This window comes from Coturnix japonica, chromosome 7, assembly GCF_001577835.2.
Source record: "Coturnix japonica isolate 7356 chromosome 7, Coturnix japonica 2.1, whole genome shotgun sequence".
Taxonomy (NCBI): Eukaryota; Metazoa; Chordata; class Aves; order Galliformes; family Phasianidae; genus Coturnix; species Coturnix japonica.
The window spans coordinates 13915492-13941854 of record NC_029522.1 but is presented as its reverse complement, the minus strand read 5'-3'; the positions used below and the strand labels follow the sequence as shown (position 1 = coordinate 13941854).

General features: G+C 38.3%; 1 protein-coding gene across 1 annotated transcript in view; it reads right to left on the bottom strand.

Annotated features, from left to right (window-relative positions):
• Positions 1 to 2224: 2224 nt before the first annotated feature.
• PDE11A (phosphodiesterase 11A) overlaps positions 2225 to 26363 on the bottom strand; it is a 118134-nt gene continuing 93995 nt past the window's right edge. The window contains exons 15-20 of the mRNA XM_015868349.2: positions 23945 to 24045; positions 20658 to 20735; positions 19215 to 19278; positions 16010 to 16084; positions 14004 to 14087; positions 2225 to 3256 (exon numbers count right to left, since the gene is read on the bottom strand). Coding sequence (XP_015723835.1) covers positions 3098 to 3256; positions 14004 to 14087; positions 16010 to 16084; positions 19215 to 19278; positions 20658 to 20735; positions 23945 to 24045 — 561 coding nt within the window. The 3' untranslated portion in view covers positions 2225 to 3097. The remainder of the gene's footprint in view (positions 3257 to 14003; positions 14088 to 16009; positions 16085 to 19214; positions 19279 to 20657; positions 20736 to 23944; positions 24046 to 26363) is intronic.

Here is a 26363-nt window from a genome sequence, read left to right as displayed (position 1 = left end):
CTGGCCTGAATTATTTTTAGTTCATAGAACTGCATTACAACTAAACTGGCTCAGAACACCTCTGAAGAGAATGTAGCTCCTATGGATGTGCTAACTCCATTTTAGCAGTCTAGTTGTAAATTCTTGAGTCCCCATTCCAGGCAAAATTTTCACTGACAGTAGGGGCGGAGAAGTGAAGACTCCTCTGTCACTGAGCCACTGAGTGTGGTGGGCATCTGCAGGAGAAGGCCAAGCAGCAATCTGTCAGCGCTGGCCTGAGTAACGGTGGGATCTCTGTCCTCTTTGCCTTTGTCCTCACCCTGCTGGCCCTGTGCTTTGTATGCAGCCACAGTGCCTATCTGATTTCATGAGTCTTGATCCTGTGCATTGGGAAGGGAAAGGAGTAAAAGAAAAGGAATTCAGACTACATAGCCCACAGTCATCTCACCTGTGTTGTGTGTGTCTCAGGACAGTGTCAAAACTGACCGAATTATTGGAAAAATGTTTTGGTGTCAGATATAATGACAAGCAGATACAACGTCTGCCTATACAGCCTGTGAGCATCCTTTAAGAACTGTTTTCCATCCTTTTAATATGAGAAACTGGGAATATGATTCTTTTTGCTTCCATGAAGCATTTTCTATTTCTCTCGAAACTGTGAATCTTTTGCTGTGTTTAAAAACAAACAAACAAAAAAAAGCTTTTATAAAATAATAATATTGAAGTGTTTAACTTTCAGACACCAAGTTCTGCTCTGTGATATGCTGCTGTGACCCCCTGATTTCAGCAAGGCTGCCTCATTTTGCCTGAGAACAATTTGATAAAGATCTAACTGTGCTCTTTCATTTTCTTCCTTGTGATGGAGGAACAGAACCATAACATTAGTCAGCACTTTCTGGATTTTGACCCACAATAGCCAAGCTACCGAAAGACAGGAGAAATAGATGGAGGCAATTACAAACAGTCACTTGATTGATGGTTGACATTGTTAGAGCTTCAGCTGGATGTCAGGTGGTGCGGTGCTGAATTCCCATCACTGCCGTGCGAGTTGCCATGGGCAACAGCGCACTGAAGCCAATAAAAAGGAGAGGAAACGAGGGGAAACTCAACCTTGGGGGAAGCTTCAGGGTATGCGCTGTAAATTATGTTACACGTAGAAATATGCAATATCAAAATTCAGGAAAGCTCTGTGTTTCAGCCAGCTTTACTATGTCAGTTTCTGGTATCCGTTTCCCCCATAAAGTATACATTACAGGTTGTATGTGTCTTGCTGCTTACTATCCTACATCTACCTTTATTCAGGGAAGAAAAAAAAATGGTAAAATGTAGCAGAAACATTTCCATTTGATGTGTATATTCACTGCTCTGCCTTCTGTATTTCTGCAACTACACTGTGTCATTTGATAGAGAAAGTGATGTGGTTCAGTTGTGTGGTAACAGGGTTGGTTTGTAATGGTACTGAAATTTCTACCTATTCCCTGTGCGCGATTGGTAGCACATAGGACTTTGTTTTGGTCTGTGTTTTTACTTAAGGAAGCGCTCAGCAGCAACGTTCTGTTGTTTCCATTTGATTGTCAGACAGGTATCAGCTCTTCAAAGGTGTTAAGGACTCCTTTTCGCTGGGAAGCTCTTTTTGGTATTTGGTTGGTCGGGCTAAGTTCTGGTTTCTGTGAAACTGGTGCCAGTTCAAGGTCATTCCATGGAGCAAATGGACATAATTGCAGGTGTAAAATGTACCCAAATTCAGCTATAATTTCAGTTGCCAGACAAGCCTATATTTACTATGGCATTTTCAATGAGTACAAAGGCTTTTCTTCTCCCATGAATGGAAACTCTTAAGCACTGCAGCATGACTCTTCTTGGGTCCCACCACGCAGCAGAGAAAGCACCCTCAATTCACACACCACAGCTTTACTACACTAGTGATCCGTAGACTAATGGAAGGAGACCAACTTTCACCTAATACTATTGCTGTCACACAGAGCTGTTTTTGGTTTTGATTAAACTTTAAAGAACCCCCCGCCACAGATGTTTGTGTGAGCCTAGCACTGTGTTAGCTGTAATAACATCATCTTAAGGTGTACCAAGAGTACTGCAAGAGAAGTAAGAGGTAGTCAGTTTAGGATGATAATATTCTTTCTTTTTACCATTTTAAAATATTTATTTCCACTGCAAATTATACTAGAGAGGTTCATCCATGGTCCAGTTTTCAATTTAATACAAACCTGAAGCATAAGGCAGCAGATTTCCTTTTTATTTTTATTCTGTATTCATTGAAGCCCATTACTTTTTTCCCTTAGGGTACACTGTAATTTAGAAAAACAAAACCAAAACAAAACGTGCTAAAGGAGTATTAAAAAAACACACAAAAACCCTCTAAAATGAGCGTGCAGTATTTTGCTTTAATGCAAGCTTCCCCTTGCTGAGAAATTTACTGCATTGTTGATATGAATTTCTCGGGGAAGCAGGGACAGATTGGTATTTTTAAAGATAATAAAGTTTGTTTTTAAGTGTAGCAAAGGTAGGCAATTCTAAAGGCCCTGATCAATCACTAAGAAGCGCTGTTGTAAAAAAATACTTCTTTAGAATACAAAGCAGGCTTCTCAGAACATCCAGGCATAAAAGAGGAGGGAAGAGAGGAACATCACAAAAGCAGGCATAATTGATTCATAACATGTACCGAAGAGATGCAAAACAACAATGTAATTACATACTATTCTGTTTTCCTGCAGCTCCTTGCATATGAATTGACCAGCTTGCATCCCAGTTCTGCTCTGTATTATTAATTTTATTAAGTTGTAAGTTCTTATATTTCAGTCTGTTGTCAGTTCTACAGATTTTTACGGCAGCAGTTGAAATGTAGCACAGCTGAATGAATGCTTGTTGTGCTAAGTCTTTCTTGTCGCTTTGGAAACCAGTGCAATCTCACTGCAGGCCTTCCCTTCAGATCCACTATGCCTGCCAGTAATAGCAAACCAGGCTGCCATCAAGATACTATCCATTCAATTAAACATATCTGTGAAAGTGTTTCTTTAAAAAAAATTTAAAAAAAAAGGTGTGCCAAAGCTTTTGAAATCCTTTCAGACAGCTCTTATCATAGACACTGACATTTGCAGGCTTAATTTATGTCTTTGAGAGACATAGTAAAGGTAGAGGGAAAGGACGAGGATGCTGCCTGAGAAGGAAGTCTTTGTTGGTGCAACTCCTCCCATTTACCCCTGTTTACTGCCACAGAGTCCAGCATAGGCTTCAGTTTCACGTTCAGCTTCACAAGACACTGGAGAAAAATAGAAAACATTAGAAAGGAAAAAATATTGTTAGTATTTCCAGTCTGCTGATGGACGGTCTAGGGAGTAATGTGATAAAAGGAACCTGATCTGCACTGTGCCCCCACCCTCCTCACATCCAGCTGTAAAGCCTTTGTAGGTAAAGTTTTTCATTTCATTTGGGATTTCTTTATCTCGTACTCATTTGACCTGAGGCTTTAAGTAATCCACCACAAATGTCCAAAAAACAACAAAAAAAGACACAAGGTGGAGAAATTGCTGTTCAACTACATTGACTTTCTTGTAGGCCTTACAGATAGTCCTTCTGAAGCATCCCCAGTGTCTGGGGCTTTCTGCTTGCTGCCTATGAACTAGATAGAAGGCAAGGGGTTTTTTGTTGTTCTTTTTTTTTTTTCTGCTTTAAATAGCAGGCTTAACAACAACTAGTTTAAATGGCCCCCAGAGCCCAGACACCACTGAGAACTGAATGTTTTATAACTAGCCTGCAAAGCATGTACTTTGGCTAGCTACTGAAGTAAGTCTTGCTAAATTTTTAATTGAGCTATTATATGATAATTAAGGGTTAATGGTCTGATTTTAAGATGTGCTGAAAAAGTGCAATTTCAGTTGACTTCAGTAGGAAATATGAATGCTCAGCAGTTCTGAAAAATCATGCCGTGAGTAAGTAGCTGATTTGTGTGGAAGTTGAAGCAAATTTAATTGAAATTATTTGGTGAGAATGTGGCACAGACTACACAACCCTGGGCCCAGAGTAAGAGGCAGAGCTTTCTGTGGTCTCTGCCATGGCCAGTATTGCTCTCTGGTGGCATACATGCTGTTTTCGGAATGGCTGTGGATAAGTAACACTCTTATCACCAAACCTCACAGTTCCCTCTTTTGAGTGTCACATTTCAGACTGCTATGTATTCCCCAAACCTGATTTGATTAAATCCAAAACAGAGGGGTGTAATGCGTGCTAAACGCCTCTCTGAGGATCTCACTGCTGTTGTCCTTGATGCCTGCATCGCCTCTGCCAACACTGTAGGCATTCTCATTTTGACAGCAACTTAGCAGATCCTTTCTGTACACGTGCAAAGCTAGCATCCATCTCCTGAGCTTGCAGGCAGGAGACAACAAGCCTCTGATGTGCATGTTTGCATCTCACCCCGCAGCCAAGGGTGCCAGGAGTACTGTGGGTGTCTGAGGTGCTGAGGCCAACTGGCTATTCACTGCCTGCAGCCATAAAGACCCAGTGGCCCAGTAGAACAGGAGCAGTATAGGTCTCTATAGCTACCTGAAAGAAGACTGTGGTGAGGTGTGAGTTGATCTCTCCTCCTGTGTAACTAGTGATAAGATGAAAGGGAATGGCCTCAAGTTGTGCCAGGGGAGGTTCAGGCTGGACATTAGGAAAAATTTCTCCTCTGAAAGAGTGTTGAGGTATTGGAACAGGCTGCTTAGGCAGGTGATTGAGTCACCTTCCCTATAGATGTTCAAGAAATGTTTAGATGTTGTACTAAAGGACATGGTTTAGCAGTGGAAATTCTGGTGGTAGATGGATGGTTGGACTAGATCATCTTGGAGGTGTTTTCCAACCTTGATGATTCTATGATTCTAAGCACCCACACCCCATAATCACTGAATCTTATGAGCTGTAAAGTCCGAAACTAAATTATTTCTCAGAAATATATGCATAACCAGGTAAATAACAAGAATGGTTAACTAATAACATTAACTGTGATGAAAGGAACTTAAGAGGAATATTTAAGAACAAATAAACCATGTCTGTGATATTCAGTTTTAGCATAGCACAAGCAATTAATTCTATGGAATAGTAACAAAATATATGGTGTAATTTAAAAAAAACTTTATTTTGTTCTACACTGATTTAGATTGGGGCTACTCAACAGTGCAGACTTTGCACTTAATCCATGAAATATCTTTATTCATACATTGATTTGATGTTCAAACCACTGCTTCTGGATTTAGTATCCTTTCACTTCAAGACTCTTTCCTTCTGATCTAGTCTTTTAATTAAACCAACTACTATAATTCCTATGGAGATTAGCTTTTTTTTTTTTTCTTCCAGTTGCCAAAGCATTTCAGTAGGACTTTTCTGATACAAAGTACACAAATTGGATTTTACTTCTGCTTGAGATGTAATTAAAAACTCATTTGATTGCTATATTTCTGGCTCTGTTTTAATTATTAAACACCAGTAATCAATTTTCTTTTATGAAGCTTCTGGGAAATTATCTCAAAAGCAGCACATTTCTCTCCCTTCTGGCAGGTTCTTGACCATTTACTGAATTACATTCATAGCACCTGCTCCTGATCTGGATTAAATCACCAATTTATTCCTAAAGCTATTTAGGTTTATTTGGCTGTAACCTAGTCAGGGTTTTCTGCCTCCTGGCTGCACTTCTTACTTTCGATTTTATTGCACAAAAGCCTCTTGATGTACTGCTCTTCCATGCCTTTATTTTTGATGCATGCCTTGTACAAACTGCTTTGCTGGTGATCTGTCTAATTTGCTACTCAGCTTCTTAAGGCCCAATTTATTCTTTACTTAATAGGAAGAGGCTTGGTCTTCAACAGCTGTCTGCTATAGGATACTTCCAAATAATGCTGTAGATTCAGAAATGCCCTTTTTCCTCACCTCTCTGTGTTACGGCAGGTGGGCTGTGGGACAAATCAAGAGTCCCCATCCCCTGCCTGCAGGCATTCCTTCCCGTGCAGTGCAGCTGCCTTGCTGCACAGTGATGAGTGTGTGATTGGAAACTTTCCCATTTCATCCCCTTTCCAGTAATAGCTGCTCGTTATCACAGGTGGATAAAGCATCTTGGGAGAGCGGTCACACCAGAGGCTCCCATTTCAGCATTAGGAAAAGCTAAATAGATTTGCAGTCCCATTCTGTAGCCATGCATTACCTCAGGTATGTGACTAAGCTGTTTCTCAGAAAGTTATTGTATAGCACTGACTTTTTCTACCACGTTCAGCGATATAGGCATCTTTTTGATTATGTACTGCTTGTAGATCATCTGCCTCCTGGGTGGTGGGGACAGAGGACTACATCAGCATCTGCTTCATCTCTGGAAAAAGACATTTTCTGAACTAGTTAAGATGCAGCACAGGTGTGTCTGAAATTTGAACCACTGCTTACACAAATACAAGACTCTGTTGTGCTCTTAGAATCATATGACATCATTTTAAGGGGGAACATGGCATGCCCTAGCTTACAAATGCTTCGGGACCTCCAGAGTATTGTTTTATTTATTTATTTATTTAGGTTCTCACCCAAATATTGACCAGTTGTTTAACTTACGTGCTTTGACAAGATTATGGCTCATGGAAGTATGGCTGCGGGTCTAATATTTGTAAAGTGAGTTTATGGAATGAGACCATATAAATTCAATTTTATGACTGAGCACATATCAAAAAGTTATAGGTCGCAGTGTTCACTCTGCTTTGGAACCCATTGGTTTCTAATGAATCACTTTTATTATGTAGGCAGTTTCTGAGTTGGAAGGGAGGGCTAGTGACCGAGGAGCCACAGGGATAAATTCAGACCTGGTGTATAAGCACATGAAGCATTGCTGAAGTCAAGAGTGTAGTGACCAGTTACAGCAAAGCTGAATTGGACTCCTGAGTTTTGCTGAAGTGGCTTTCATGTAAGAATACATAGGCCAAAGGTGAGCCATCTATCTGAAAATCCTTGAACTTCAGAATAGTTCAGATAAAAGGGAACCTGTACTGCAGTCATCCAAATATTTGATCCTCATTATATACTTGATGGAAGATGTTTTGAAAAACCAAAGGCATTTGTGCACATAGGCTTGAGTACTGAAACAAAAAACGCTAAAATTCTACCTTCTGTAGGCAGCACAAAACAGTATAAAAAAGCATCAACAATTAAGTTCTAAGAACCTTTTGATGTTGTGCATGTGACTTAATTATTTGCCCTACTGATTCAGAATCATACGTATTCATTGGTTTCCAGATGAAATAAATGATATTACTGTATTTGGGAGGAGGTTTATTGATTCTACAGTCATGTGATGTGCAACGTACTTCAGGAAGAGAAATACATAGAGTTCTTCTGGTAGCAAAGTGTACTCTGACCACTGTCAATACTTTGATGTCAAAGGAATCATAGAGTCATAGAATCATAGAATTACCCAGGCTGGAAAAGACCTTGAAGGTCATCAAGGAAGAGACTAATATTGAGGGACTCAGTACTAACTGAAGTAACTTGACTGATGTGTTGCTATAATTGCAAATGATTCACATGTTCATAATAATTTGAGGTTTTACTCTGAAGAGGAAGAGTTACAGTTCCATAAACAACTTGTTTGGCTCTGCTCTTTTTGGTTTTGGTTCTACAACTGAAGCATGCAAAATGCTTCTACATCTTCTTCATTCAACACTTTAACCAAGCAGCTGACCAATGCGTTCTGTCACACTATTAAATGGATCTCAAAGAACTTTTCAGGCTGTATCTATCTCATATCCTTATTTCGTTCTTTGAATTTGCCTTCAGCTGGGAATTGTGCAGGCAACTGTGGTTCTGTTGTGTTAAACACTTACTTGAAGTGTTTCATCCATCATCATTTCTAGTCCTTTTCTGATGCAATGTAGTTTGTGCTTCATCTTTCTTGAAAACTGAATCGCTGTTAAATTATCCATTTATCTTCTTTCAGATTTGCTGTACAATTTGAGTTCCCTCTACCTTATCTGCCAACATTTTGGTTTACTTCCTCAAATCTTTATGTGCATTTCCATACATGACTGCCTGTCCTTCGCAAAACATTGAGCAGATAATGCTAAGTAAAACAGTAACACAAACTGTAGTGTTATGAATTATTCACTTTTTCTCACAGATCATGGTGAAAGCCTTTCATGAAGCCTAGCATCACTGAAGTTGGTGGCAAATATTCATTCTTGTGTGTTCTCTCAAATGTCTCAGTTGATTATTTGCCATTTCAGTTGAGATCTTTGGACGTTAGGAGCCTGAGAAGTAATTTGATGTACTCCTTCTAAAGAGAAAAATGTTTCTTCTCTTTCTTCTTCCAAGCAATTTGAGAAAAATTGTAAATTACTGAAGTTGTCAACAGTAATTAATTACTAATTACCAGAAGTTGTTATATAGTCAGAGTTCCTTAATTTTTCTAAAAGTACAAGTGCCTTCATTACAGGTGGCCTCACTTAGGTTCATCATTAGCAGACTATCAGTAGAGTAACAAATGTGCTGAACTGAGCTGCTATTTCCAGATTACAGAGAATAAGAAAATCTCCTTTCTCTGGGACAGACCCTTATCCCTGAAACAATCCTTAGCCACCAACTCCCACCAGCACTGGCATTTGGCATAATTTGCCTGATTAAATTCCCTCTGAAGCAGATTCCTCACAAACAGAGCAGACTGTGCTGCACCTGCTCTTTTTTGGATAATCTTACCCCCTGGATTGCAACAGAAAGTAAGGCTGATTTAATCTGCTGACAACTGTGCAGCCTCAGTCTGTAGTGTATCACAGTCTGCATCCTAAACCTACCTACTTTACAAATTCTTGTCAGACGGGGAGTCCCAGGCAGCAGAGATGCATTATTCTCACTCTCTGTGTCCAGGTCAAGCATTGGATGTAAGCCCTGCTGGAAGCACGCGTTTTCATGCACACAGTGATCAAATTGCTTTCTGTTGACACATTTTTCTCAGCAGCTTAGACCTTACTTTCTAAACCCACTCTTGTTTTTGTTGTTGCAATAGTTCTCAGTAACAAGGGTACACGTTTTGGTGAATGCCTGTCTATTACTCATAGTGAACTGCTCCCTGCAGGTGCTACTGTTGCCTCATGACTAGGTGCAAACAAATAGAATAGTGGCACTCTGAATTTTGTGCCACCAACATCAGTTAGAGGTGAATGCTGGATACAGCAAGCCATTGCTAAAATGTTCATATGTATAAGATCTTCCCTGTTATTTTTTAAATTATTATAATAATTAAAATATTTTATATTTTTGTTCTATATTTATAGACATATATATATATATATTTAATGACTTAGTTGTGACTATAAAGAGAGGACAAACATTTGAACTGAAATACTGCTTTGGCTACATCCAGAGACTCTTGCCTGAGCAAGGACTAAGTCGTACCATACAACATGTCTTGGACTTATGGAGGAATGGTCCAAACCTTGAATTTCTTATGATATTTCCTTGTGTAAACTTGTCATTGCGAGTCTGAGGGAAAAGTATAGTCTTAGTAAATGAAGAAGGGCTGTATCAGGCTGTATCAGGACATGGCAGCATAAGAGTGATTCTTAAAGCAAACCTTTCCTTCTCTTCTGCAAAGGAATATTGAAATATTAATCTCTTGCCTTATAATTGTAAGTAGAGTATAAAATTTTGGGAAAAAAATAATCAATGTATGCATATGCAGTCCTGATTCAGGTTTCAAAGTCTGATTTTGAACTGGAGAATTTAAAGCATGGACACTGGACGCATCTGTCCTTTTTTTCTATGCTTTGCAGAAGCTCTACCACTGATATTACCCTGTGTCTTTAATGTCTGCTAAGAAGTAGAATAAATGTTTTTTGCAGTTACGTTACCATAGGGGAAATACCCAAAGGATGGATTTAATTACAAAGCCAGACTGTAGGAAGACAGGCATATCTAAAGCACATGGAGTTGTAGACAAAGCAATTAGATTTCTTGCCAAGTACATCAACCAGTGTGATAAGGGTGGGCTTTGTCCTTCCACATAAAATCTAATATGTATAAAGTACTTGCTAGAATAAATAACTATTTCTGCTCTTTACTGATTCTCCCTAGAATCTAGAATGAAGTAATGCAAATTCAATTTTGTATATACTATTATGTGTTTAAAAGCTCTCCATACCCAAGAAAATCCTGAATAGCACTAAAAATAGCACTAAAATGGAGCAGCTCAACTGAGCACTGAGGTAGAGGTGAGCAGGGCAACCTCAGGCACGCATAAGTTGTATAAGCCATGAGCTTCTTTATCTTCCACAAAGACATCTCCCTTAAATTTAAATAGCTGCTGTCACTGTCAGTGACTACCTGACTATGTATTTATCTGCCTAGAAGCAGAGTGCATGGCCTTTGGCCCTGCTATTCATAGCGTTACTGTCTGCCTAACAATGCTGTGAACAGAGCTGGGCTTCTCTTAGCTCTTTTCTTTGAAGTGAATCACTAATGCTTTGATGTTGTTAGTGAGGAAATATAATGATTAAAAAGAGTAAGATCTTGACTGGACTGTCCTGCCCCATCTGTTCCCCATGGAGAAATCTAATCTGAGTTAGAAAATATTTGCAATTGGTCCTGCATTAGGTGTGCACAAGCCATAGAGTCAAGGGCAAGAATCTGTTGGTGCTGAAACTCTTAGCATCTTTACAGGAGGTTCAGAGAGGTAATTTGTCTTAATGACTGAAATGCTGTACATGTTACAAGAACATTTATGTCCAAATAGGTACAGAGTGCTTTCTCAGTATAGTGAATGCAGCTGTCAGTGTGTAGCCATAGTGTTTTATTTTCAGTGGGATGTGTTAGATTTTCTGCTTGAGTTGCATGTGATTTCCCCTTTGTACAGTGTTCTATGAAGAATAAAAAAAAGGTTGATTACTTCTTATTGAAGCTACACTAGTGTGTGTTTGAAATGCTCTATGGATTAAAAAGTATTTTTTCTTACAAATGATTATTCTAGTAAGCTTGTTTCTCATCTGTCTACTGACAAATGCATTCTTTGCTGGCATTTTTGAATGAAGAGCAAATGTGATGCAGTCAAGCATAACTAAAGCTCCTAAAATCAGAACTTCAGAGTAAATGTGTGGCTGTTCTGCTACTCAAGGCAAAAACTTTACTGTCATATAAAAATACTCTGATCAGTGATCACTACGGTAACAAAATAAAATTATAATGTCCCAAGCGTAATAAAAAGCAATGAACAAAAAATTGGGAAGCTTTTATCTTCACAGTCCCTTGATACGCAGTATGAAGGAAACAGATTTGATTACTATGGCATTTTGAAATTGGAGGTGGCCTAATTCCCAAGTCAAGCAGCATGTGTGGGGCAGAGTGAGTAAGCAGAGCCACAACTTACCTTGTGCCAAGAGCAGAGTCATGCTTACAGAGCAAATACAAAAAGGCTTTGATTTAGGCACTGTGATACGGGAAATCTGTATAAATTTTTTTTTATATCACAGTTATTATTATGTATCTGCATATATTCAGTTTTAAGCTCCACATTAACTTATATAGATCTCCCCAGGAGACTGATCAAGTCCCAAAGAATCTTTCACTAAGGAGGAAAAAGCATAAGGCAGGGGGAGGGCACAGCTCTCTAGAAAGCTCTGTAACGTCTCTATACCAAGGGCTGTAATTATCAAATGTTTTTCGTGGGTACTCTGGGATGACTTAGCTTCTAAGCCTGGACTCTGGAAAAGGTGCAGTTTGTTGCAGCACAGCCAATGACGCCAGAGCCGTGTCCAGGTGCTCATGCAAGTCTGGGCTATGAAGTTCCTTCTATGTTGCACACTTCAAAAATTCAGAGCTGCCAAGAATCGCTTACTCTTGGGGACTGCTTCAGGGGCCTCCACTGATCTTGTCAAAGCAAAACTCCTCTCTGACTTCAGTGGGAGTTGCCAGCATTCATGGACTATTGAGACCACTTTTGCTGTCTGGGTGTCAAGTAAAATGAAGCACAGCATTAGGTCCTGCCTCAGCAGCTGTGTTGGTATGGATGCGTGCATTTCCCTGCAGAGTTCTTGTGCCCAGGAGGATCCAGGTCTTCTAACCACTTGCATAAAGTAATTACATGCAAAAGCCTTAAGTTTGTTTTTTATAGTTTAATGTTGTAATTTTGACATCAAAACAAGTGTCAAATGTTTGTCAAACATAAAGCTTTTATAAGCAATATGCTAGTGAGCTATATAAGTACTGCTAAGATTTTACTAATTTGTCAGTTGCCACTCTGCCTCTTTATGTTGCATTTGTAATGATGTAACCCATTCTGTCCCCACATGCAGTCCCAACAACACATTATAGAGGCTAGGATTTTAAGGAACCTATTTAGAAAGGAAAAAATAAATTAGAATCTAGGACTTTGTCATAGTTGGAGCGTGTTCAGGCAGCCCTAACCAGAAGATTTAGAATGCCTGAGTACACTGTTGATGTGATGTGTACTGAGGATTGATTAAGCTGGATATGAAAATTAAAACTTGACTTCACATTTAAGAGAGAATCTCCCACAGTGTGATACCATGACATCAAGTTTTCTGTTTACCCCTAAGGCTGGTGCTGCAATGACTTCTAGGTTTGATGGTTGCCTCTTTTTTTAAGTTGTTGAGCAGCAGGCTAATAGCTGCACAGCATGATACAAAGACAGCAGAAAGCAGGGAAATCAGTTGTGAATATATTCCCCAGAGATCTCCTGCTAAGATGGAGCTAACTAACCAGAGCATTAGTGCTCAGTTCTAGTCTTCTCATGCGGAGGATGGTCTGATGATCAGTTCTTCCTGCTTTATTGTACTTTTTCAGATCATAAATTGTGAATTCTGATATAATACGCATTCTAGTGTAATATAAACTATTATATTGAAGGGAACATTGTTTTAAAGAGTTTTCCTCCAGTGTCAGTTCTCCCTACCCAATGGTGTCAAATATGAGCTTAGTATTTTTTAAAATGTAACTTTCTATGTGTCTCCTGTGCTTGCCTTGTCTTAGTTGGTTGAAACCTATGGATTTACAGCTTATTTTGTCCTGATAAAGACTGACAAGAGAAAGCAACAGGATTTACCATCAAAGCATAAGACACCAGCTCACATTCTTGCTGTCACAGAACAGGAGTTGCCTTTGCTACTAGACAGCCCCTTCTTTAGTGGCAGTCTCAAATGCCATGAGGTAGAGAGGGTAGGGAAAGCACATCATCTTTCTTATTAAAATGGAAGGTGGTCTGTGCGGTCTCAGTGTGTAGGGAAATTCTGGGTGACACTGTTATTGATGGTTAAGTTTCTATAGTGTCATTTTCCATTTATCATTCTGCCTGTGTAGCTCTGCTTTCTGTACAGATAAGAGAGAAAAAGTTTAAATGGTGAAGTTTATGTTACACACAAGTCAAATTCTGAAGCTAGTTTAAGCCAATGAGAGAAACATTATTCTGGTCATTCAGAGCCCAACAAAGTAGTACTTGAGGGTTTATACCGCATACCAAACACCCAAGCAACCTATATAGAAACATATTTAAAGATTAAGCTCCCAGTTAAACAGTATATAGGTTAAACCACAAATCATTTGTCATTGACCTTAAAAGCTTGGCCTATGGAGTCCTTTAACAGTTTGAAAAGGAACCAGTAGGGAGTGCAAAGGCTCAGCCCTGAGTATCTCCTGGATCACGTGTATTTGGATGTGTTCCCAGGCACAGGTCTGACAGCAGCACATGGTGAATCCATCCACCAGCACCACCCTGCTGAGCACTCCACGCTTTGCCATGACAAGAATCAGTTTGTCTCAATCGAAATAAACAATTACCTTAACAGTTTTCATAACTTAGATAGTTTTATCTGTAAGTATAATTTCTCTCTTCAGGGAAACTCAATATTTCTGCATGGAGTTCAGTCTCTTGGTAAACTCAAAGGGAGATAAAGCATTCCTAGGGCCTTCAAGGCTGCACAGTAAGCTAACTCTTTTCCCTAGAGAGGCAAGAACAATCTTCTTTGGACTCTGCAGGAGCAGCAAGTAAAAATTACCTCATACAGCGGCATGCAGATGCTATCAATCCACTCGAGCTGCAACCTGGGTAGTTCATCTTTCCTGTTCCGATCAAAAATGGCCTGAATTGAGAAGGGAACAAAACTGTCATGCTTTATTACACCAGAGTATTTTACAGGCATATCATCCAGCACTTCAGAGCTATGATCCCATTCTTACAACCAGAACATTTTGTAAACCGTAGTCAATCTTTGCAGTCTTATTGCTTTGTCTGGCATGAAAAACAAACTGTTTATTTTGATTTCTGTTTTCAAATTTGTAGGCTGAACGTATTTGAATTTTATAAGTCCATAATGCAAAATAAATGTTCTGCAGATGGGGCTGAGCTGGAAAGAAACCTCCGGTAGAAATGTAAAGTAGATACCTTTGAGCAGAATGTGTTTTCTCACTATGAGATCTTCCAGCTCAGCAAAATGATCAGTGATATATCTGGGCTGGCTCCCTCCCTCAAAGTTGCAGACTCTTTTTGCAAAACCAGCCGTGGCCATTTAGCCAAAGCTGGTCAACAGACCAGCCTGGGGAGCAGTGATTAATTTATTCTTTTGGAAACATCCTAATCCTTCTGCGTTCCACAGAGAGTAAATTAGAGAGACCTAAGCTCAATTATTGGCTGTACTTCCCTATGAAAGCAGATGGAAGAAAATGAGTTCTCAAGGGTTTGATTGTGAGTTTCCTTGGTACACTATCGAAGTTCACTTAGTCCATCAGCTTCTCCTTCTACAGGATCTTAATCCTCCTTCTAGTGGCTCATCCATACCATTCACTGATTTTTTTTTTTCTTTTATTCTATGAAAATCCCAAATTTTTAACATTTCTGCAGCTTTCAGTGGAAAATCTGTTCTTATTCAAGGCCTATCTGCCCCCAGCTTGATGTCTCCTGACAAAACTCAGTTTCCTTCTTTCTCTTCCACAGTCTCTAGGCTACACATACTAAATACTAGGCTGATTTCTTCTAGTTGTTGCCTGCTCTTTCTGATGTACAGTTATCACACAGCATATCTAGATAAGACACAGTGCTAAGATACAAGGACTTAGTCTTAACTGAGTATCTTGTATATGATTTTTGGAAAATTCTATTTCCTGTTAAAATCATTTAGAAAAATACTGCCCTTTTCAGATCTTTACAAGGGCAATGCAATAAAAAGATGCTTGACATACAAGAGAAGAGATCTTGCTGACTAACAACTCTCTACATGAACATTTTCTACAAGCTTTTTAACCTTTCTTATTACATCACATCACCACAGGTAGTATGCTCATGTGCCAGTTATCAAATTGAGAACAAATCTGAGCCACTTGAATGACTATATTTAGAAGCAAAGGCATGTGGCTTGTAAGCTAGATTCTTTTCAAGACTTTCTTGTTTCTCTTCTCCTAATTCCATTAGATAAGGGCATGTAAACATTTTCAATTATTTAACCCAAGTAAAGCTTTCTCTTTAAATTGCTCACTGAACATTTGAACCATTTTTTTTTCCTTCATTCTCATTTGCCACTTTATACCCATCTGCCTACATATTCCAGTTAATATTAATTTAACCTTTCAGTCTGTGTTGCATTTGGTTACATAGCTATAGAAATGCTTTTCAGTATTTGAAATATTAAATAACACATAGCAGACAGCAGCAACTTAATGTCCACAAGTATCTTGTGGTTTTATTTGAATTAATCTATTAAAAATAATACTTGTTGCTTAGAAAATTGAATGACAGAGTAACCCTGTGAGAAGGTAAAGAAAACGGAGACTGGTTCAAAGGAAAAATGACCCTGTTGCTTGTACTGCTTTTTAAGTGTGGTTTTCACTGCATCTTTTTATTGGAGAGAGTTTTTGTTTTATCCAAAGATATTTATTTCCATACCAAAATGCAGTTGTTGTTGTTTTTTCCATGAATTCATTTCTATTTTCTTATCCTATTCAAATAATAGGATAAGAATATATAAGAAGATATTCTCAAATAACTATTTCAGAAGTGATTAATACTTACTGAAGGGATGAGTTTCAGTTCAGATCTTTCTCTGTCTCCTTGTTCAAAGAACTCACTGGTTACCAGCTCAGCTGCCTAAAACACAAATCATGATAAACATTAGAGGGCTTGTAACATAACTTTTAGGGTACTAAGTTCTTGCTTAGACCATGCCTTCAGCCTATACTTTGCTGTAAAGAAGTTAATAGCCCTAGCTGCACAACTGACGTCAGACACATGTCTGTATATGTCTCAGAGTGGGGCATAAGTGGATATAAATAGCCATAACCAGAAAGAGTCACATTTATCACTTTTCAATAGGGAATCAACTGGGTAAAGACACTGCAATGTGGAGGCGGCACTCTGCAGTTGTGCACAACTTAGTCAAGTATTGAGAACAGAATAGAAAATGATAGCTTCTTGTTGGCATGCATAATTATGTCTGTAAAAATGCTTTGTAAAACGTGCAAGAGCTCTCTGGGTATTTACAGGCTGTTTCCCTGTATAAACAACTTCACTTGTCAAAAGAACTTAATTAACCAGTAACCTCTGTTGTCTTAATTTAATGTGAGATCATAAAAGTTTTTTCTCCACTAGACTACTTTTTTTTCTATTTTTTCCCCCCACAACTGTCATCACTGCAGTACCTTAATAACTAAATATGAGCTCAGACTATGATTATCATATTGAATCAAAAGCAAGACACTGTTGGTTGGAAGTTGGCACGTCTTCCTGATTTTTGTGAATGAAGATTGTTATTCTATTCAGCATAGGTTTATGTGTCTCAGAAGTATGAGATTTAATAACAAAATGAATATTGGAAACAATAGGGATTTTGAGAAATCAAACAGTGAACAATTAAAATATAACAGCCTTACAAAGTGTACTTTTCTAAATGCAGGGCTTAGAAAGTTGGCGCAGGTAGCACTTGAGATGCTGGGGGGGGGGGGGGGAGAAAGGATACTTACTGAAGTCAGCGTTCTGTTCCTAAAATTACCGTCATGCCTGCTTAAAGTTTTCAAGTGATTTCAAGATAAGACATGATTTCAGAACAACAAAGCACAACACAGTGTGAACTGAGAGAGCCTGTGAACTGAGAGAGCCTGTGCTTTGTAAGTCTCAAAATTTCTTGATTTAGCAATTGCACAGTACCTAACACGCACAAATTCTGAGCTTGCTAAACTTGAAATAGGGAGTACCAAAATAAACTGGAAATAGGTGAAGTGGTGTTATAAAGCGCTCTTAAATCTTGAACCAGGCTATCATGCAGTTTGGAACTTTATAGCATATGTAATCCCAGTGCACTAATGACATTTTGGATCAATACTCCAGACAGAGGAATAATTTAACAACTTAACAGCAATTAAGTGTTTGCCAAGTGCATTGCATAAAAATAATCAGGATGTAGTCTCATCCCTGTCTCGCTGCTATTCTGATCCTATTTTTCCTTGTCTCCCTTTGCCTCTTCTTTTGTCTGTTCTCTTTTCATAATATTTTCCTTCCTACATTTCATCTTTATTCCTTTATTCATTTAATTCAGTTTCTTTCTCCCTCCCTTGCTTTATATATATATATATATATATTTTCCCTTTAGGCACATTTGAGGTCCAACTCTATTGCCCCTACTTTCTTTCTGCACACTGATTAGCTTCTCTGCCCAACCAGCTAATGTTTCACTCAATCTCAGATAGGGTTTTTCTATACAAAGTAAACCTGTACGCCAGGCTTCAGGGGAATTTTCAAGTGCAAACCTCAAAAGCGATAAGAATGAAGAACACATTGCCAGAATGTTCAGCACTAATTGAACACTGTAACACAAAGATTCACAGCATGGGAAACAGACCCTACCTGATATTTTGGCTGTTGAGGAAAATTGAGAAGCTCATGGGGGTAAGGAAAAGTAAGGAGAGTTTGCACAGATTGCAGCAGTGGCTAGGAGGCACTTTAAGGTCTTGTGACTCATTTTCCTACTGCAGAATAAGAGCAAATTCTCTTATTTCTTTGAGAGGTGGTCACATTCTGGACAAGTAGAGTTAATAGCCTTAGAAGGACCATTGTTCTAGTCTGCTTATAAATGCAAAAATAAGACTTATTAGACAAAACTGCAAGCTGAGCTGAAGCCCTCACTGCATTAATGCTTTTTTATTGGGTTAATGTGCATGTTATTTTGGTACTGCTGCAAAGGAATGCAAGTCCCTTTCATCTCCTGTTACATTCTCTGTCCCAATCCAAGAAATCTGGCTGCTCCTACCTTGATAGCTAGCTCTCTTGTCCAGCTTCTCATCTTCATCTCATCTTTTTAGCTGTCACTTTTACATTAAGCCTGTCAAACTTGCTGCAATTGCTCATCTATGCCCGGTTGTACTGATGTATTTCCTATCTGCTTCATTATGTTGCATATTCCTCCAAAACCCTGTCACACTACCCAGCCTACGACTAATTTGTTCTGGACCTTAGTGAGGGACAGAGAATTACTAGTATGGGAAACAAGAAATATTAATGAAGGGTACAAAGTATAGGAAGATAGCTAGAGAGGGAAAATTGTATGGTAAAAGACAAGTCTACTAGAACAAGTGTTTGTTCAGTAAGCCAGACACTTGCTTAAGTGTGTTGTAATTATTTGCTGTAGCCGGTGTTTGGACCTGAGTTTTATGTATGCGTTTCTACTGGGCCTACTCAGCAGAAAAAACCTGAATCTTTGATCCTAAGTATAGGATGCTAAAAATGTCTTTATGCTACATTGTTGTTTTTTTTTTTGTTTATTTATTTATTTTGTTTGTTTGTTTCTCCCAAAGTTGATAAAAATGAACACATTCTCTTAAACAGAAAAAAATTGATGTTAATCATTGAATCATCCTCTGATTTCGGGAATATTCTGCCATGGCCAAGGAAAACTTTAGTACAAACCAAGGAAGTGCAGCTACATGTAGCTCATAGTTTTCATTGTTGTTGTTTAATCTATCCTTTTATTGACATGGATTTAAAAGGTTAATAAGAGGAGAGGTTGTAAAACCAGATCTCCTCAGGTACCAACGTGCTGCTCGCCAGCATGCATACATGGAAAGATTAAGCAATAAAGTATTTCTCGCAGAACCCCCTGCTATTTTTTATAGCATTAATACTGCTGTAAATTGATTCCAGTTTTGGTCCCTTGTAAGCCAGGGCCCTGGGAATATTGTCCCGCCAGTCCCGCCTCCTCCCAGCCCTGCTATTAATCATGACTTGCCTGTCTTGAAATCTCCCACGGTTTGGTCACAGCTCCAAGGTCACAGGCTGTCATTAGCATTGATCTGAAAAACAGAAATGAACAATACAAGCTGAATCAACCTTTGTTGGATTTCTAAACAACTCTGCTCTGGATACATAAATAAATAATATATATATGTATAAAATGTCAGCCCTGTTACCTTCTTTTCCTTCAAAAAAGAATGACATGTTTGAAACCCCAGTGATCAGCATGGCTTTTACATCACAATTGTGCCCAGGAAACCTAATTGTATTTCAAGTCATCAGACAATGAATTTTTGGTATTGTAAACTGCACACTAGAAAAGGAATGGCATTTCAGGAGCATAACAGCTAATTTTGCAGTACCCCTGATACTATTTATATAAATAAATATATATACACACCATATAAATATAAGTACCAGAAAGCATGCACTTCACATGATATAAGCAAGGGCATTATTATATACTAATACCTGCAAACTGGATTAATTTATATGCCTATTTGTAAGTGACTGCTGTTGCAAGAGAGCCTATAATCACAGGAGGCAACCCAGACACTGTTTAAGCAGTTTCTACTGCTCATCTACAATAAAAATTTAAGATTTACTATGAGCTATGCTGTTCCACTGTAGTTTAATACCTAGCTACAACCATGTTTTATATGCATTAGAAGAAAGAAACCATTCAGCTGTAGAAAGCGTTTATGTACAGTACATGATGCAGATAAAAGTCTAAGAAAGTTTAAATGAAGAACAAGGGCACTGAAAATGAAGCATCAAATATATTGCCTGAATCTGAAATCAGGAGTGGATGAAATGATATGGAAAACAGAAAATGGCTAATTTTCTTGGTTTAAAAAAAATACCCAGAAAGAAATAGAATTTTAATGAAATTGAGATGTATTAAGACACGCATATGCAAATATGCACATGTATGTCTCAAATGTGGGGTGCACACACACCATTTAAAGTATCTATAGGGTGCATGTTTAGGCCATTCTTGAGTGTCAGAAGAGTGTTGTGCATCTGCAAATTCACAGTTATAGACAATAAGAATGGAGAGAAACAGCCTGTGACAGAAAGCAGCTGAGAGGAGGAGGGAAGAGGAAACAGAAAAGGAAGATATTGGGTCCTAAGGCAGAGCACTGATGCTTTTTGAGAATGAGCAGAAAGGCTGAGCAGTAACTGGTGAGGCTGTGAGAAAGGGAAGAATATGAGACAGAGGCAGAAATAGGAATGGAGAAGGTGAAGTTGTACTGATTGTACCTCTGCTAAACTTTAGTAACATTTAGAAATAATGTGTTTCATATCATAGACTTCATTTTTAAAGCAAGCCATCTTCTCTGATTACTGTAGTCTTTCCTCCACGACGTAAGAACCTCCTTTAACAAATACGATTACGAGTTGAAATAAGCATAAAGCAATGAATGGCAGTGCTCACCGAAATATTTCTCGATGGTTTTTAACATTCCAATCATAACCACCCTTACTGACAAGTTCAAAGAATTCTGTCCTTCTCCTGCAACAAAAATGAGTGTCAGAAAGGGAAACAGACACTTCCTGGGCAGCACTGCAGTAGAAACGTGGTTTTCTGAATGATACAATATCATCACACCTCATTTATATTGTTAAAGACATTACACTGACAGTCCATTTAAGCGAAACATACTAATTTCCGAACATGTTCTATAAATGTCTGTTACCAATGTCAGAGCTGCCTAGTAAAAGCAATACTGTATTTATAGCCTCTGCAGATAAGGAAATAAATGATACCATGGAAGCATGAAATGTCTGACTACAGGAGTGGACAGACAGACAATAGAAATACCCCTGAATTATGCACACACTTCACTTTACTTGTCCTTGCAAAGTGCTTTTTAACTCTTGGATTCCAGAGGGTTTTTCAGAGCCATGTAATTACTGTTATTTCCAACGCTCGGAACACTGACACTGTAGGCATCTTGAATGTGTAGTTCTCACTGACTTTAAATTAAGTATCCCCACTGGACCTCATGCTTTGTCTTTCAGAAGATCTTGCCAGTCTCCATGAATAGGGACATGTTAAAGCTTGCTTATTTTTTTTACTATTAAGTACCAACATTTGGACTTGTTGTAGTCCATAGTTTTGTCGTAAATCACACTTGGCCTTCAGGGGGCTCTTATTGCACACAGTGAGACCACACATACAATATGCAACAGATCCTGCCCCAAATATGACGGAAGGTACAGAAATACAGAGCAGCTTCCCTAGAGTGACACATTAGCATCAAAGCTGGAAACCAAATACCTATGTTTGGATGACAGTCCAGTGTCTTGTCTCATGAGAGATTCCTAACTGGAAGAAGTTTACAGAGTTTTGTATTTTCCATACTTACTTCAGCTGGACTGAAATTTTCAACAGTTATTATTGAAAGCACAATCTGGATGGCATAGACTACAATTTTTATACTCAAGGGGATGCACACCTTTGGGAACACTGCCCCCAGTGAATGGACGGAATTGTACAGAGGCCCTTACATAACAGATTTTACCATGGAAATTAGAACACAGATATAGAGACAATAAGATATCTTAACCCTTATGTTTCTTGAAATAAAATATTTAGAATTTCACATTACAGGATTGATGAGTGCAACTTATTTCATTTTGAAGTATTGATTATTCTGGACAATTCACATGTTACTAGAAACAAAAAGTCAACAATTTTTAAAGCTGAAAGCTCGGGAAGAGGGGATCCCCAAAACCTCACGCATTCAAATTTAAAGTACGTGGGTTCATATAAGCAGGAATAGAAAATGTTAAGAGTCTTGCTTTGACACCCTTGGAAATAGATGTAGAAGCTTCAGTCTAACGCCACAAAGGATTTCTAGTATGAGAAAGTGTCAATCTGAAGAAGGCATCTACGGATAAGGAAATAGTTCAGTGCTTCCTGCTGGTTGCTTAAGCACAGTGTCCAACAGGAAGGTTATTAAGCATTGTAGCATGCCAGAATTTAAGAAATTTTGCAATGCTTTTGACTAATGTTGGCTCTTGTATATAGTCTGAAAGGGAAAGCTAATTTGCGATACAGCAAATCAGCTGCTTTACAGTCCAGTGACTCAAGACATCATTTCTGTTGATTTCCATAAACATCATTTTGATTCAATTCTTTTTCTTGTTGTATTATCTGTGAGTAACTTTTAAAATTATCCACTAAAATTACATACATTTTCCATTTTGAAATTCAGCTGATGTCCTCTTTGGACATTATTTCTCTGCATTAAAAATAGAAAGACCACTTGACCATGTAGTTGTTCAGCCTAAGGTAGGCAGCAAAAAGAACTCCATTGTGTTTGGTTTCCCTTCCAAGGTGCTGCTGCAAACTCTCGCCAGGGTTAGGCGTTCTAGCTCTTCCACAGGCTGCAGGGTCTCAGCCAAGGCAGTGCATGAGGCAACTGCCCTATAAGTCCCTTCTACTCATCCTCTCCTTGACAACATAAACCAATTCTGCACTCCTGATGTTTGTAGTTAGAAAGGAGAATCTGTACTTAAACGTCCACATGGCCCTTGTATCTCATTTAGAGCTGTCAGCAAATTCCATTGTCGTACATGACTTCTAGATCCTAGCAAGCCTAACACACTGCCTCAAAAATTATGTGCCTAAAAGGATTTGTCTTCCTGAGGATCTTCATATCTACAAACATGGGTTAATTTTGTAAGTTATTTACAGTAAAGCTATTCATAAAAAGCTTAAGTACAATTTCTTTGAGAATACACTTGCAGGAAACAAAGAACATCAGTGTCTCTGCTGCCAGTATTGTTCAGAAACAGCTCTTTACATAATAACACGGTAAATATGTCAGCATCCCAGTTAGTATTTATATAATTAAAAGTTAAAGATGCATTGTTAAACAGTTAGAATTTCTGAAGTTTTTCAAGAAAATTAATGTGGTAATTAACCACCTATCAGCACACAGTAATTGAGGAATCTATGTACATCACTCTAAAAGTTGAGGGGTACATTACCAAATGCCACCCAATAATGTATGGGATAGGATGCTAATGGGCATCCAACAAAAGTTCCTAAGGATGAAGCCTTGCCAAGTCTAGTGGTGGCATTGTGACTCCTCCAGCCACATGCACACTTCATTCTTACCACAAATATAGCTTGGCAATAACAGCATTTGAAAAACATCACACAGCATTGACTTGAAGACTACTTAAGAGGTCTGACATGCAGATGAGAAAAATAGAGAGTTCAACTTGCCACAACACATTTCTCTTCTGATGCGAGTTATCTTCAAAAAGCAACGTGTAGGTTTTCATTACCTCAGCATCCATCTCTTTTATTAAATATAATAATTTTAGTATAGATTGTTAGAAACTCTGAAGTGGTGGAAAAGAATTCTAAAATGTCATTGATTTTCTACATGTCTGAAAAATATCGCATAAGGGACAGAAGAATTATGGCAGCAAATTGTAGCCAGCTCCTGGGGTTGCTTTCCAGAATGAGCCCAGGACTTTTCCCTTGCCTTTTGATGATGTAGACATTACACATTAAAGAAAAACTTACTCAGACACTTGAGATATTTCTATTAGCCTAAAATATACAAAGTATTAGACTAAATCTTTTCAACTACAGCTAAACATTAATCGCTCATATTATACATCCTTACTGGTTTTTAATAGGTCATTAGAGTACGTGCTTTGGATTTTCATTTCTCAAATGCAAGAGATGCCAATACTTACTCAAAATACAGAGTGAGGTCTGTTGCCAATATCGATTGCTTTAGAAGCTGCATAAGGTCACTGTAGTCCTTAGAGGACAAGTTAGCAAAGATGTTGTGACCCTATAATGAAAGAGATAAAGAAGGTAAAGGACTAGCAATCAATATCGGTTTTTAAAAGGTTTTCTAACTCTTTCTAACAGTCTACTGTTACTCTCTAGCAAAGGCCTTTTCTGATTCATGGCAAATCTATGACAAAATAATAATGTTAACACTGTGGAGATTACATCGGGGTGTAAGATTTGACAATTGTAATCAAGCATCTGGGATGTTTTACTAAACTCTGCTGAAATTATAGCCTCTTGAGGAAAGATTTACTCTTTACTCCTACCGTGCACAGCCTCAGTTTATGGAGGAAAACTATGGATACATCTCAATCTTTCCTCTTATTAAATGTTTTTGGGAGCTGGGCATTGCAGCTTTTGAGTTGTGCTCCTAATAGATTTATCTGTGCTGCTGCTTGCAGGCACACAAACTGCTGTTAGAGCAGTCAACGATACTAAATCAGTTTTTCATTCTAAACAGCCTGTTTGCTCGCTCTGACCCATTATTGCTTTCTTACCACATACATAAGCTTTCCCTGCACAGGCTGAAGAGCCCCAACTTTCTGTGGTTTAAAGGCGCAATAGGCTACTCTATAGGGCTCATGGGCTTCAGAATTTGAAAGGTGCTCCACAGCCAGAATGAAGGGATACAAACTATTCAAATACTGCCATTTGAGAGCAGAGAAGTATTTTGTAACTGAAATTCTGAAAACTAATAGGGACTGATATCGTACAATTTCTCAGTGAAATCACCCATAGAATCAGTGGTGTACTTGGTAAACAGACTCTTATTTTGGTGGCATTTAGCACTGTGATGCAGACATTCAGTATGCACTGCCATATACTTCTATGAATATTAAAATGCACTTAAAACCAGGAATTTTCTGGAGAGTGGATAGTTACAGCCATGAAGGTCTGAGGACAGACAAGGCAAGGTTTGGAGGGAGAGTTGGTTCTTACTATTTATTTAATACATTAGCTCATTGTTGGTCTAAAGAAGTACAACTTCCATACATAAAACATCTTGAGTGATTAAAGAGGAGGACATGTAGTTCAAGTAAAATTATGTATCTGCAAAAGATCCTAGAGATTCAAGGAAGCATCCAGAAAAGAAGTAGATTCCAAGGAAAAAAATGTAATTTAATAACTTTATTGATTTCTAAGCTGGATTTTTTTAAAGCATCTAGTCTGACAAGAGCTATAAACTCGCATAGTTGTCCATGCTTTAAGCCTGTCTTCAGAAGGGCATTCAGTCATGAAGACTTGAAGAGCTAAGAATGGTTCTTTGAGTAGACAGTCTCAATGGTTTAAAGAAACAAAACAAAACAAAACAAAACCAAAAAAACAAAACCAAAAAAACAAAAACACACACACACACAAAAAAAACCCCCACAAAACAAACAAAAAAAATGAAAGGAAAAAACCCCAAAAAACTGGTTTTTCCCTATTCCCTGTGAACTGGTCTGTTTAACCTTCAGATGCTGCTTTTTGTTATGCCTTTCTCTGCTAGCTAAAGAACCATTTACTAGGGGATAATCTTTTAGTTAATCAGGTTAAACAGAGCAGATTGAATTGTTTAAAACTCATGCTGGGGCTCTCCTTTACCATGTCTACATTGTAAATATTATGTTCAAAAACTGGACACAAAAAACACACAGCCAGTATCCTAAGACTGACCTCTGTGACACTGCATACGGAGTAAAGCCATTACCCAGTTCCCCTTTTCCTATAATCATGGGACATCCCGTGCTCTTCAGAAGTTACTGCATATTAGAATAGTCTCTAATGGTGCTGCATAAGATTTTTTATATATACTGAATACATTTTGCAACAAGCTATCTGCAAATTAATAACATACATCCATTTTCTTCATAAAGATTATGTGTATATCCCTCCACTTCTTCCACTTATAACACCTCTAGAGCAGTGTAACCTGCATATTGTTGAGCATAAGGTATTCTAGGCAGGGTCTGTCTTCATATAAATCTGCACAGCAGCTGGTGTATTTTGGACAGTGCAATATTGCTGATATTAATTTAAAAAAACCTCACAACATTTAGTAAAATAATTCAGAACCACAATAAAAATACTGACAACAGAACAATTGTCAAAGAAATCAGGTTGGTCCAGTTAAGGATGACTGAGATACACTGAGTGCAACACAAGTCTTGTGGGGAAAGGTGAGAGCATTTTATGTAACTATAAGGCTCTGAGCAGGATCTGTGCAAGACAGAAAAAGTGATAATGATGATTAGGATATATTCCCCTTGCCCTTAGCTGATTGAGACAGATATAATCTCTGGGATCTACGATCAGCATTTGTAATTGTTTAATTTT